The following is a 12,654-nucleotide window of genomic DNA, read 5'->3' on the forward strand; positions in this document are numbered from 1 at the left end:
GGATTGCATTAAATCTGTAGATTCCTTTGGGCAGGATGGCCATTTTGATGATATTAACTTCCTAGCGAAGAGCATGGGATGAGTTTCCATTTGTTAGTGTCCTCTTCAATTTCTCTTAAGAATGTCTTGTAGTTTTTGGGGTATAGGTCTTTCACTTCCTTGGTTAGGTTTATTCTTAGGTATTTTATTCTTTTTTATGCAATTATGAATGAATTGTTTTCCTATAAATTCATTTTATTCAGAATTTTAATTCTTAGCATTTTAAATTTAACGTTCTGAGTCATATAGCCTCAGAACTATTATAATTACCATGAACGCATATTGACTAGTACTCTTTGCTGTAGGGAAGACTTCACCTTAGTTTTTTCTGTTAACTCTTGTGCTACCTAGAAACCTCTTAGATAGGCCTATCAGTGAGAAAATACTGTTTTTCTTGAATCACTTTGACGTGATTTCTTAATGTTTTTCTTTGAAAGTTCATAAACTTCTCAGCAGGTACTGATCCTTTCTTAAGTTATCATAGGATCATTGATAATACAGTCTTACGTTGGTTTCAGATATACAAACAGTGGTTCAACAGTAACTTGTATTATTAAATCCTCACCATTCTAGTGTGGTCACTGTCAACATAGTAAGATGTTATAGAAGATACTGATCTTTCTTAATGAATGCCAACATTTTTATTTAAACTGTCACCTTTTCTTTGTTCATGAGAACATCAAGTATTGATGTTAATTCATTCTTGTTGAGTCAATAAAGACCAAATAGAACTGAAAATATTTATAATTCATCATGATTGTGTTAGTGTATTGGGCTGCTATAACAAAAATGCCATAGACAACATTTATTCATTCCTCAGAGTTCTGGAGCCTGGAAGGTCCAAAATCAGGGGTCTGGTAGATTTGGTGTCTAGTGAGGGTCTACATCCTGATTCACAGAGGGACTGCTGTCTTCTTGCTGTGTCCTCACATGGGGAAGGGGAAAGGGAGCTCTTTGGGTGTCTTTTATAAAAAGGGTACTGATTCCATTCATGAGGGCTCCACCTTTGTGACCTAGTCACTTCTCAAAATCCCTGCCTCCTAATAACCATCTCATTGGAGGTCAAGACTTCAACATTTGAATTTTGGGGTCATGCCAAAATTTGGTCCATAACAATGATGGAGAATCTCAAGGAAGCTTAAAAACTAATTAGAAACTTACTGAAATCTTGGGGTCCAGGGAAAAAATGCCTGGTGAATGTTTAGGTGTTAACAGTGTATTAATTGATTTTCATATCCAGTTATTTCTTTGAATTCTAAAAAAGCTCCTAAGAACTGTTTTTATACCATTTACTTTAGGAAAAATAGAAGCTCAGAGTAGTCAAGTTATTTGCTCTGTGTTAAATAAATAGCTAATTAGAATTGACTTGATATAGAAAAGTGGCTAAATGGAATAGGTTTTATTTGGGTGGTAAAAGTGGTCAACTTTTAATTGGATTAATTATCTTTTCTTTATAGGACTAAAGTGTTTTGTGGTTGAAACATTCTCAATAGCATATAGAAGTGATAAAATCTATTTGCAGTCTAGGATTTGAAAAAAGCTGTTACAGTTGGCATAAAATGGTTGTCACTCTAATTTGAAAAGTGGTTTACTGTAGACAACTAACTTGTAAGCAAAATTCTATTCTGCACTCCACTGTTTCCTTCTGTGAAGAATGAATTGATACATAGCAGCCACCAGAGGGTACTGTGAAGTCAGTTCTGAGTTTTCTGTCCTGGAAATTGTCTTCTGCTTTAGGTATGTTAAAATGTAGAAATGATCCAGAGAACTCATTCATTAAAAACCTATACATTTCATAGCATCAGTAAATTTATTCCTCTGAAAATTATGTTGATGAGGATACTTCCTACCTTGTGGCAAATGAATGTTAACCAGAAGTTCAACTTCATTTGTTTTTTTAAATCCTTTGTTAGCTTGGCACTTCAGGCGTAACATTTCTTCCCTTTAGTATTTTAGTATTTTGAGTATTGATTTGGCTATTGTTTTATTGAATGGCTTTGGTCTTTTTTATTATAAATAAGAGCTGTGCTATATTATTTTATTGTTGAATACTTAATTACATATTATATAACAGTTAAAGAATATTCAAGTCCTGACCTCTACCACTTCTGGTTGTGGTCCTGGGCAGTTTAGTTGTTTTTTTTAAAATTTGCATAAGACAGATAATAATTTAACTTCAGACAGTTGCCTTAATGTTTAACTGGCATGAATATTTAGCTCATAATCATTGCATTAATATTAAATTGTACTGGATGAATATACTTCCATTTTTTAAATTTAAAAAAATTGAATTGAGTTAGTTATGAAATTTTCAGTCAAAATGTTATTCTGCATATTTCAACTTCTAAAACTTTCTGTAGTGGTAACGTTAAGGTTTTTTTCCTGCTTGCTTAAAATTATGTGGCAGCCTTACATGAAGGTTTCCCCAAATATATGTTGTTTTACTATGGAGTCTTCCTATTTGAGGAGCTCTTTAGAGTCATGCTGTATATATTTTAATTTTTGAAAATATATTTAAAATACAAGGTAATTTGTAAATCTGGGTAAAGCAAATAGTCACTCAGGTTTCTAAATAGAATTATCCATTTTCTTTAAAGCAGAAATAAATGTAACTTTTGCCATTATCCAATATTAGCATGTCTGACATCCTGACACAGACACAGCTCTGTCTCAAAGAGGAACAAAGACTGGTTTTGCAGTTGAGCTTTGTACATAGTGTTTGTTTGAATCCTGATATTGTCGTGGAACCTAGGCTGTTTAAATTAAGGAGGGTGAGCTACTGTTTACTATACAAAAAAGTAAATATCTGTTTATTTAACTCAAAAGGGTTATTGTCATGGTTAAGTGAAAATAAAGTAGTAAAAATCTTTCCTATAAAATCCAGTGTAAGTTACTGGAAACATTTCATTTTCATTACTGTGCTGAATGGGATATTGTGCCCTTTAGAACTAGAACATGGTTTAATTGGGCTGCTTAATGGTCAGAGAATAACACAGTATATATAACATAAGGAATTATATTGTATACCTTGACAATTAAATAATGATGTTACTTAAAAATAACTGATAGTTAAAGTGAACATATGGTGTTTGCCCTTTGGCCTTTCTGCAAATATTCTGCTCTGTGCCTTGCAACTGTTTTAGGTTTTAACAAGAAGATAAGTTATTTATAGTGGGTCCACAGTGTCCATAAAAAAGTTGGTAAACCCCTTATTAATGCCTTTTAAAAGTTATTATTCTGTATCTTGTATCTGGAGATTGATAATCCCTTCATCTTTAGCTTTTTGTCAACTTTACATCATCTTCTGTTACTGACTCCTATTTTTTCCCATTATTTATTTAGGTGCTTAGCTGCCTGAAATTCTTTTTAGATTAATGTGGAATATAAAGTGCAATTTGTTGATCACCTCCCGTATCCAAACTCCCTGTTCTTCCTAGCAAACCACTTCTACCATTATGGTGTGATCCTTCCAGAGGGTTTTTTCCCCCATGAATTTACATAAAAATATATGTACTTTAGGAAGAACACAGTATGTGTATGCATATATGGGTTTTTGGGGAATGTGTAAAATTATAGTAATAATCACTCTTTGTTCAGTAACTTTTTTTCAGTCAATAGTATATCTTGTAGATCTTTTCATGACAGTAAGATCTACTATTTAAAAAACTTCAGTCTGTTCACTTTTTCCCATCTTTTACCACCCTTGTTTCAGCTACCACCATCTCTCGTTAGATAAATGGCCGTCTAGTTGGTGGGCTTCCAGTCTTGGTGCTCTTACAATCCGTTTTCCCATGTAGCAGCCACTGTGACCTATTCAAAACATAAGTGAGATTATGTTAGCCTTTTGTTTTTAACAGAATACTGCAGTGTTTCCTGTTACAGTAAATTCCAAACTCTCGCTTTCAGAGTTAATTTTTTTCTGATGGGTAGGGATATTTACTTGTTTTGTTCATTGATTTTTCTCAAGTGCCTGAGACAATATCTTGTGTATACTAGGTGCCCTGTAAATCATAGTTGAATGCAATGAATGGTTAACTTGTTTGCTCAGTGAGTTGATCTGTGCCTGTTTTTATATATGTCATCTCATGCTTTTCTTCCCTAACTACCTTGTTTCAGCCGTATTGGCCTTTACTCTGTTGCTTGAATTCACCAGCCCATTCCCATTAGGCTTTTTCAGGAGCTACAGTGCCCTTCCTCCAATTTTTCCACAGTTGGATCTTTATTGTCACTTCAGATTTCTGTGTAAATGTTACCTGCTTAAGGTGGTTTTCTTTGATCACCAACGTAGTTATCTCTTCACTCTGTTTTGAAAAATTTTAAATACTACCTTTAAAAATAAGTGAGAGATCATGTTCAGAAATTTAAAAGATGCAACAAATACATAAACAGCTTCTCCATCCCTGTCACCCATCTGCAAAAGTGTAATTATTTATGTTAATGTCTTCTTCATGCTTCCAGAAGTTCCATATAGCAATATGAGCAAATGACAATATATATAAAGTAGTAAGTTTTCTTAAACCTTTTGTTTTTAACTGGTCTAAGTGGTTTTATTAGAGAAGGGGGATTATGAAGGATTTAAAACTTGGCATTGAGGCCCTTAAAGCAGTGGTTAAGACCCATACAACCAGTCTTTTCACCTTCTTAGATTACCTACTCTATAAAAATGAGACTATTGTGTTTAAAACACTTGAGATTCCCATTGATTTACCTACAAAGTTACCTACAAACTGTTCTCATCCTTCATTTTTTTCCCCTTTATTGATTTTTTTTTTCCATTTAGTCTCTGAGATTAAGGTGATTCACGTTAAGGATTAGTTCTACTACTGCCTGTGCCCATGACCTCACCCTCTCCATCTGCTCAATAACTTTTTCTTTCTTTACTATTAACTCTGCTGTCTCTTTGGCTTCAGCACAGCCCTTCATATACAGTAGGTGCTCAGAAAATATTAGTTGAATTAAACATATTGATGAAGAGTTTGGACTGAATTATAAATACCCGTGTGTGCATTCCAGATGTTAGCATCTCCAAGCCACAATTTCTTTTTTTTTTTTTATCATTTATTAAGTGGATACTTTTTTTATAATATAAAATGTAATGGAATTTTTATTTATAGAGAGTAGATAATGTGAAGCTAAAAGGGATTGGTTGAATCTTTATTCCAGGAATTGAAGGGGTCCACAATTTCTTAATCATTAAAATGTGACAAGTATAACTATTAAGAGTTGTTTTGAAGATGTAACTATGAAGTGGGTTGTATTAATTTCCTGTGGCTATTATAATGAATTAACCACAAATGCGTGGTGGCTTAAAACAACAGACATTTTTTTCTACTACAGTTCTGGAGGTCAGAAGTCAGAAATTAGTGGGCTCAAGTACTGTCAGCAGCACAATGCTTCCTCTGGAGGTTCTGGGGAAAACCTGTTCCTTGACTCTGTTACCACCTGGTGACTGCCAGCATTCCTTGGTTGCATCACCTGCTGCTTCCAGTCAGCCTCTTGGCCTACTTTTGTGCCTGTAATGATCTCCTTGTACCTCCCTTTGATAAGGGTACTTGTGACTGAATTGAGGGCCTACCTTCTCAGGTAATCTCATTTTTAAATCCTTAGTCATATCTGCAAAGACCCCTTTTCCATATATGGTAACATCTACAGGTTCTAGGATTAGGATCTCATATCTTTGAGTGCCATTATTCAGTCAGATAAATGGATATAAAGCACATAGCTTAGTGCCTCGCAAATAAGGATTTAAGCTTTCTAGATAGAGTCAAGAAAGATTTCAGATTGTCTGTAGGATTTAATCATACAGTTCCATGGGAGCCAGGGAATATGAGAAGGGATCAAAAAAAAAGCATGAAGAGCATGAAGTAAGAAAATTAGTGATCAGACCATATCATTTTATTCAATACAGTGGATAAATAAGATAAATGTGTAGAGAATGGATTTTTATTGTCAGGTTTTGGTTATTTTCCTGTTCAGATGTGTATAGGATTTATCATTGTTCTCTGTGTTGAAGTTTATAGGATAAACACTGGTGAAAAGAAGGTGATAGAGGTAAATAACACTGCATAATATTACTGAAACCTAGATAATTACCTTTTTGTATTGCAGCAAGTTTGCATGTATACTATATGAAACGGTGAGTGAATGAGAGAAAGTCACAAAATCAGTATCATATTTTTCTTTGATATTAGATACAATTCATTTTTACTTAGAATACAAAAAGACAATGAAAGTATCTTTAAAAAATTCTTTCAGTTATAGTAAAAAAAAAATACTGACATTTGTTTTTTTCCATCTCCCTAACAGGTTCTTTGGCATGGACACAGGTTCAGTGGGAGGATTAGAATTGACTGATCAGACTCCGGTTTTATTAGGGAGTACGGCCATGGCAACTAGTCTCACTAATGTAGGAAATTCATTTAGTGGTCCACCTAATCCTTTAGTTTCTAGATCTAATAAATTTCAAAACTCATCAGTGGAAGATGATGATGACGTTGTTTTTATCGAACCTGTACAACCTCCCCCACCTTCTGCACCAGTGGTAACTGATCAAAGAACCATAACATTTTCATCATCAAAAAATGAAGAACTGCAAGGAAATGATTCCAAAATTCTTCCTTCCTCAAAAGAGTTGGCTTCCCAGAAGGGAAGTGTAAGTGAGACAATTGTCATTGATGATGAAGAGGACATGGAAACGAATCAAGGTCAAGAGAAAAATTCTTCCAATTTTATTGAACGGAGACCTCCTGAGACTAAAAACAGAATCAATGATATGGATTTCTCAACTTCCAGTTTTTCAAGAAGTAAGGTAAATGCAGGAATGGGTAATAGTGGCATTACCACAGAACCAGACTCTGAAATTCAGATTGCTAATGTTACAACCTTAGAAACAGGTGTAAGCTCTGTGAATGATGGCCAATTAGAAAATACTGACGGGCGAGATATGAACCTAATGATTACACATGTAACATCACTGCAGAATACCAACTTGGGAGATGTCTCTAACGGACTGCAGTCAAGTAATTTTGGTGTTAATATACAAACATACACCCCATCTTTAACTTCACAGACCAAGACTGCAGTAGGACCTTTTAATCCTGGTAGAATGAATGTGGCAGGAGACGTATTTCAGAATGGAGAATCTGCAACTCATCATAATCCTGGTAAGCAGTAAGCAACCTACTCCATGTAAATGAATTTAAACTTCGGTTGATTTCTTTTTTCATTGTAGTAATTTGTGCTACCATAAGATGTGTTAACTCTTTTGACTTTAAAGTTTGAAATTTTAGCTAATCAGAGATGCAAAGCCATGTATAGTATTTCTCTGTGGGTTATTAAGAAAATTAATCATAGACATTTATGTCCAAAGGATTTAAAAAAATACTCTTATGTTCATCACCAATAATATCTAATAATTTGGCATCTCAATTTGTCATGTATTCACTTTTTGCTAATATACTTTTAGTAGTAGTACTTTAATATGTAAGTAGAGAACAAAAAAATTAAGGAGCAGTATAGTATTGTACAATAATTGTATTTAGATTTGTTTTTACTTTCTGTGTTTAATTTTTATTGCCTGTCTGATTTTAATTTTACAGAGCATTTTTTTTTTAATAGGAAGTTGGTAAATTTCTTGACAATTAAAAAAATTTTTCTGTGGGCAGTTTTGCTTTGTGAAAATGTTGAAATAGGGAAGTCTTAAGAACTCTGGCTTTTTCATGACCATGTCTCTATGATACATCCCTCTCTTTGTATTTGTCTGCCTCTGTCTCTCTGGTACATCCCTCTCTCTATTTTTGTGTCATTCTTTCATCATTTTGGGTTCATTAGCAAGTGTTACCAGCCTAAGAATTGTGGATAATAGTAAGGAGTGACTAAAAACTAGGTAGTGTAGATAAAATGCTAGTCATTTTTCTTTTTTACTTATTACTTTTTTTGATTATGAGAGAAATATATAATTTTTGAATAATGTTTAGAAAATCTATAATTAAAAAATGTAGGAGAAAAATCCCGTGTAGTCTCATTAACTGGAAATTATCACTGTTGTGTGGTTGTCTTTCATTCAGACTTTGCTTTGTATTTTTTAGCTTGCTTGAAATGAAGCTTTTTTTAAATGTTTTTGTTTCCTGTTCTCCCCCATATTATATTATATTATTTTTTCTTATACTATTAACATTTGTACACAAAGGTTTTTAATGGCTGCACAATGGGCATAGACATACCATTCCCATATTTACCTTTTACAGTGTTTCCTGTATTTTATTATTATAGGTCTATATATGAACATCTTTGCTCAAATTTTTTATTATCTCCTTAGAGTATGTTCCTGGAAGTAAAGCTACTGGCCAAAGAATATCATTAATTCTGACCCCCCAAAGATTTTTGGTTTAAAAAATAAACTGGTTTATAGTAGTTTTGAATTATATTCCTTTTTACTTACTTTTTTGAAAATTTATCATGCCTTCTAAGACTCTTTTCCCCTATAGGTACATATATACTTATAGGTAGGTCAGTGTATATGTGTGTGATGTCTCTGTGCATGTGCATGTATATGTGTGGTATGTATGAGTTTATATGAGCATTTTTCAATTGTGGAAATATATTGTCATAGATCTTGTCAATTTATGCTATTACCAACTATATATTATATATTAGTGTGTCTTTCATTTTAACCTTCTCGATCACATAAAAGTTTAAGAAATGGTAATGCCCAAATTAGTTTCAAGATGTCTATTTTGTCTTTATTAAAATTATATTAAAAATACATGATTCAAAACTACTATAAAGCAGTTTATTTTTTAAACCAGAAATGTTTGGGGGATCAAAATTAATGATATTCTTTGGCTAGTAGCTTTACATCCAGGAACATACTCTAAGGAAAAAATCAGAAATTTGAACAGTTGTCATAAAGAATATAATATTCAGTCTCATCCTTGAGAATGGTACATTTAATTCTAACCTGAGGTCATAGTACAGGTATATTTATATTTTTGCAAACTCTTCCTACTACACCTTTAAATATCTAACAATAGATCTTGAACTTTTAACCATATCAACTATATATGTTTGATGTTTTTTAAAATTATTTAGCTCAGTTCCAGTTTTTACTATTTAAATAGCTCTTAAGAATAATATGCTTATGCATGTACCTTGGGATACTTATTTCTTTAGGAATATTGCTGGATCAAAGGGACATATGTGTGTGTCTGTTTACTTGTACTGTCACACAAGGGAATGTAAATTACTCATCAGAATAACTAAATAGATACACCTCTTGCACTTGTGTTTATGAATTTAGCTTTTATTTGTAATAAAGAATTATAAAATCTTGGCTATTTATATTAGCTCTTGGACTAATTTTGACTTGTGATGAATTAAATTGATGTCCCTTGATAGTCCTTTGTATATAACAGAGGGCTTAGACACAATGACTAGGTCCCTTCTATTCTTAAAAGTATTTTGATGTTGGAGGAGGTGGGAGGTTGAAAGTAGAGGAAATGTAAGCTGAAATACAGATAAGGGGAGCCATTACATTATTTATAGAGGGCCTAAAATTAAATCGGGGGTGAGGGCAGGGAGAAGCATCATTTTTTCAAAATCAAGTTAATAGATGCCCTTAAGTTTAAATATGTTCCTTTAAGTGTATACTGTATTCAGATGATAAGCCTACAAAGTTGAGAATCCCAAGGAGCTAGTATTTGTGTTGTAACAAGCTTATTATTCCTTCAGACATATGTTCAAATATAATTCTTGATTGAAAGCCCTTCATAACATGGAATTGCCAGTTCTTTCAATTATTTGCTTTCTTCATGTACTTAAGTATTTTTACTATTTGTTAAAACTGGTCAGTTATCCTGATGATAGGATAACAGGATTCCATAATGCATTCTATTTACTCTGTATATGAAGTATATATTTTTTTGAAGGGATATTGTGGACTAAGGTAAAATTTGAATAGCAGTGTATGTAGCCCCTTAAAGCCATTAGGTTAATGGACTGGGTCAGAACCAAGAAATTTCCCTCTAAAAGGTTTTGTTAGTATAGACTTGTCCCTGGGACCTAGTTTTTATTTGTACTTACAGTGGAAGGCAAAAATTGTTTTTCATTTGGAAGGGCCACTTCTGTGTATGGAAGTTCAAACTTCAGAAGAAACCAGAAAGGAAAAAAATTACAAGAGACCAGAGTACAAATTATAGGTGGTGGCCTGAAAAGTTTCAAAATGAAAAAAGGTATTGACATTGACTGGTAGTGTAGTGAGAGGTCTGTGGAACAGTAATGAGTGCACCAAACTGGGGACTTCTGCTAGGTACCAAAGAAACTTACTATTAAAAGAGAAAAAAGATGAATAACTCTGCAGTCCAGTGTTAATGTTACACATATCTACTAATACTGTGCTGTGTTGAAACTTTGCAGTAGTACAGTAATATGATGTTGGATTGGTCACTACTGTATTTGTTGGCTTAACGTCATCCTTTCTGTGTAAACACTCTAACTTTAATATTATGTGGTGTATTTATAGGTCATGGAACTAAATAGGAAACATTTCTAAAAAAGTTTTGAATGTAATCATATGTAATTTTATCAGACCAGGGTTAGATTTATCAAAGGTTCTGATTGGTCAGGATTTTATTATATTTTTATATTGATGTATTTGAAGTAATATTCTGTAAATTACTTCTTACTGATACAACTAATAACTAATGGCTAGTATTTTTTAGTCTTATCTGTATGGTAGTACTATGGTTTATTACATTTGTTATCCCATTTACTGTTATCATTTGTATGAGGTTGGTATCAGTTGCAATCTAAAGAAGAATTACAGTTTCAGTAGCTTCTCAGTCTAGTAAGTGATTGAGCCTGAATGTCAGCCATTCTTACTCCAAAACTTGTGTCCTTTCTCTCTCTGCTATGCTGTTTCCTTATTAATGTCTTAAATTTGTACAGAATGAGAAGTTAAAACTGTTTCTCTGATAAAAATTTCAGTGTGTAAATACCTGTTTCAGTTACTCTTCCTTGTGCATTTTGTTTTTAAGATTCTTGGATCTCCCAGTCAGCTTCATTTCCCCGTAATCAAAAACAACCAGGGGTGGATTCTTTATCACCAGTGGCCTCACATCCTAAACAGATTTTCCAGCCTTCAGTCCAACAGCAACCCACTAAACCAGTTAAAGTCACTTGTGCAAACTGCAAAAAACCTTTACAAAAGGGACAGACAGCTTATCAACGAAAAGGATCTGCTCACCTCTTCTGTTCTACCACCTGCCTTTCTTCCTTCTCTCACAAGCCTGCTCCAAAGAAACTCTGTGTTATGTGCAAAAAGTAAGGCTTACCTTTCAACATTATTCTATTTGGTTGAATATTGGTGGTATAATTGTTATATACTCTTAGAGATGAATTACTGTGTTCTAAAAATTGGTAAGCTAGTTGTGTGAATCTTAAAGCCAGATGTGTAATGGCTTCGAAGAGTTCTTCAGCAAGCCCAGGTGGCTTATGATTTAAAGACTTTCTACTTTGATAGGCTTTGGGGTTGGTTTAGATACTAGGCTCTTGTAATTACTATTGTTTGTAATCTCCATTGGACTTCTTGGATTTATAAAAATACATAGATGCTTATTTACATTATTAATTATAAAATTTAATCCTTGTCAGGTAGAATTATTAAACAGTTTATATATGACTACTTATGTGTTAAAATATGTCAACTTTTACACCATCCCAATATTAAGATTATTTAAAACTGGCAAGTTTTTAGATTTTATATGTGTTTGTTTTGAATATTAAGTCATTAGAGTACTCACTGTTTCAAGACCAGTTTTTTGACAATCTTGGAGAAACAGCATCATCTCTTTAGCTGTTTTTTAGGTCTGGCTTCACTAGTTAAAAACAAGTGGAATATGGTATATTGTGTGCAAGGTCAAACCAAGTGGGTTTTCTGTGCCATCTTGTGGAGTAGTCCAAATTTGTGAAGATATTTTTAAATCTTAGAACTTTGGAAAGGGCTTAGTGCTATGTATAAGTTTCAATAAATCCAAATATTGGAACAATTGTCCTACAGTTTATAGATTGCTTTATAGTAGTGGACTTGCATATTGCAATAAAGAATCTTAAAATTCAGAATTTAAGGAAAACTTCAAAGGTCATCAATACTATCATTTTCTGACATTTCTAATTGCAGTTGAGAGCTGTATGGCTTGGTAGGTGGGATTATTTTGGGTTATCAGGGGTATATTTAAATTTAGTTATCCTCTGTAGAAGGTTTGTCATGTTCCTGTGACCTAGATAGCTCATGCTTTCTACTCCCATGGGAAGGGAATTTAATAGGTGTTATAAATTTATATATACCTCAGTAAATTAAGCTTTCACCTTAGTAGTGTAGTATTTTAAGTGTATCCAATGTGTCTGAAAGCATTGTTAAGGAGTTTGACGATAAATTGGGTATGGGAAGGTTAATGGTATAAAATAGTTTTGCTTCTCAATCTTTTGTGTTCATATTTTATTGCCAAGAGTTTTTAAATAATAAAAATAATTTAATGTATCTAAAAATGGTGTTGGATTCCTAGGATTCAATTTATGGAAATTAAAAATGTCAGTTACTACTTTTATATATGACTTATT

The 12,654-nt window shown here is 33.1% G+C and overlaps 1 protein-coding gene across 10 annotated transcripts in view; it reads left to right on the forward strand.

The window, feature by feature from the left end:
• The window catches only part of ZMYM2 (zinc finger MYM-type containing 2), a 123,563-nt gene that overhangs the window by 24,644 nt on the left and 86,265 nt on the right, over nt 1–12,654 (forward strand). For 9 of the 10 annotated variants that reach the window (XR_005061072.2, XR_005061069.2, XR_005061070.2 and 6 more), the window contains exons 3-5: nt 5,377–5,622; nt 6,346–7,202; nt 11,073–11,358. Coding sequence is in view for 6 of the 10 variants with exons in the window: in XM_073223707.1 (XP_073079808.1) it covers nt 5,558–5,622; nt 6,346–7,202; nt 11,073–11,358 (1,208 nt within the window). In the remaining 4 variants the exon portion in view is untranslated. The remainder of the gene's footprint in view (nt 1–5,376; nt 5,623–6,345; nt 7,203–11,072; nt 11,359–12,654) is intronic. The other variant, XM_073223875.1, reaches the window with a different exon arrangement.

This window comes from Manis javanica, chromosome 1, assembly GCF_040802235.1.
Source record: "Manis javanica isolate MJ-LG chromosome 1, MJ_LKY, whole genome shotgun sequence".
NCBI lineage: Eukaryota > Metazoa > Chordata > Mammalia > Pholidota > Manidae > Manis > Manis javanica.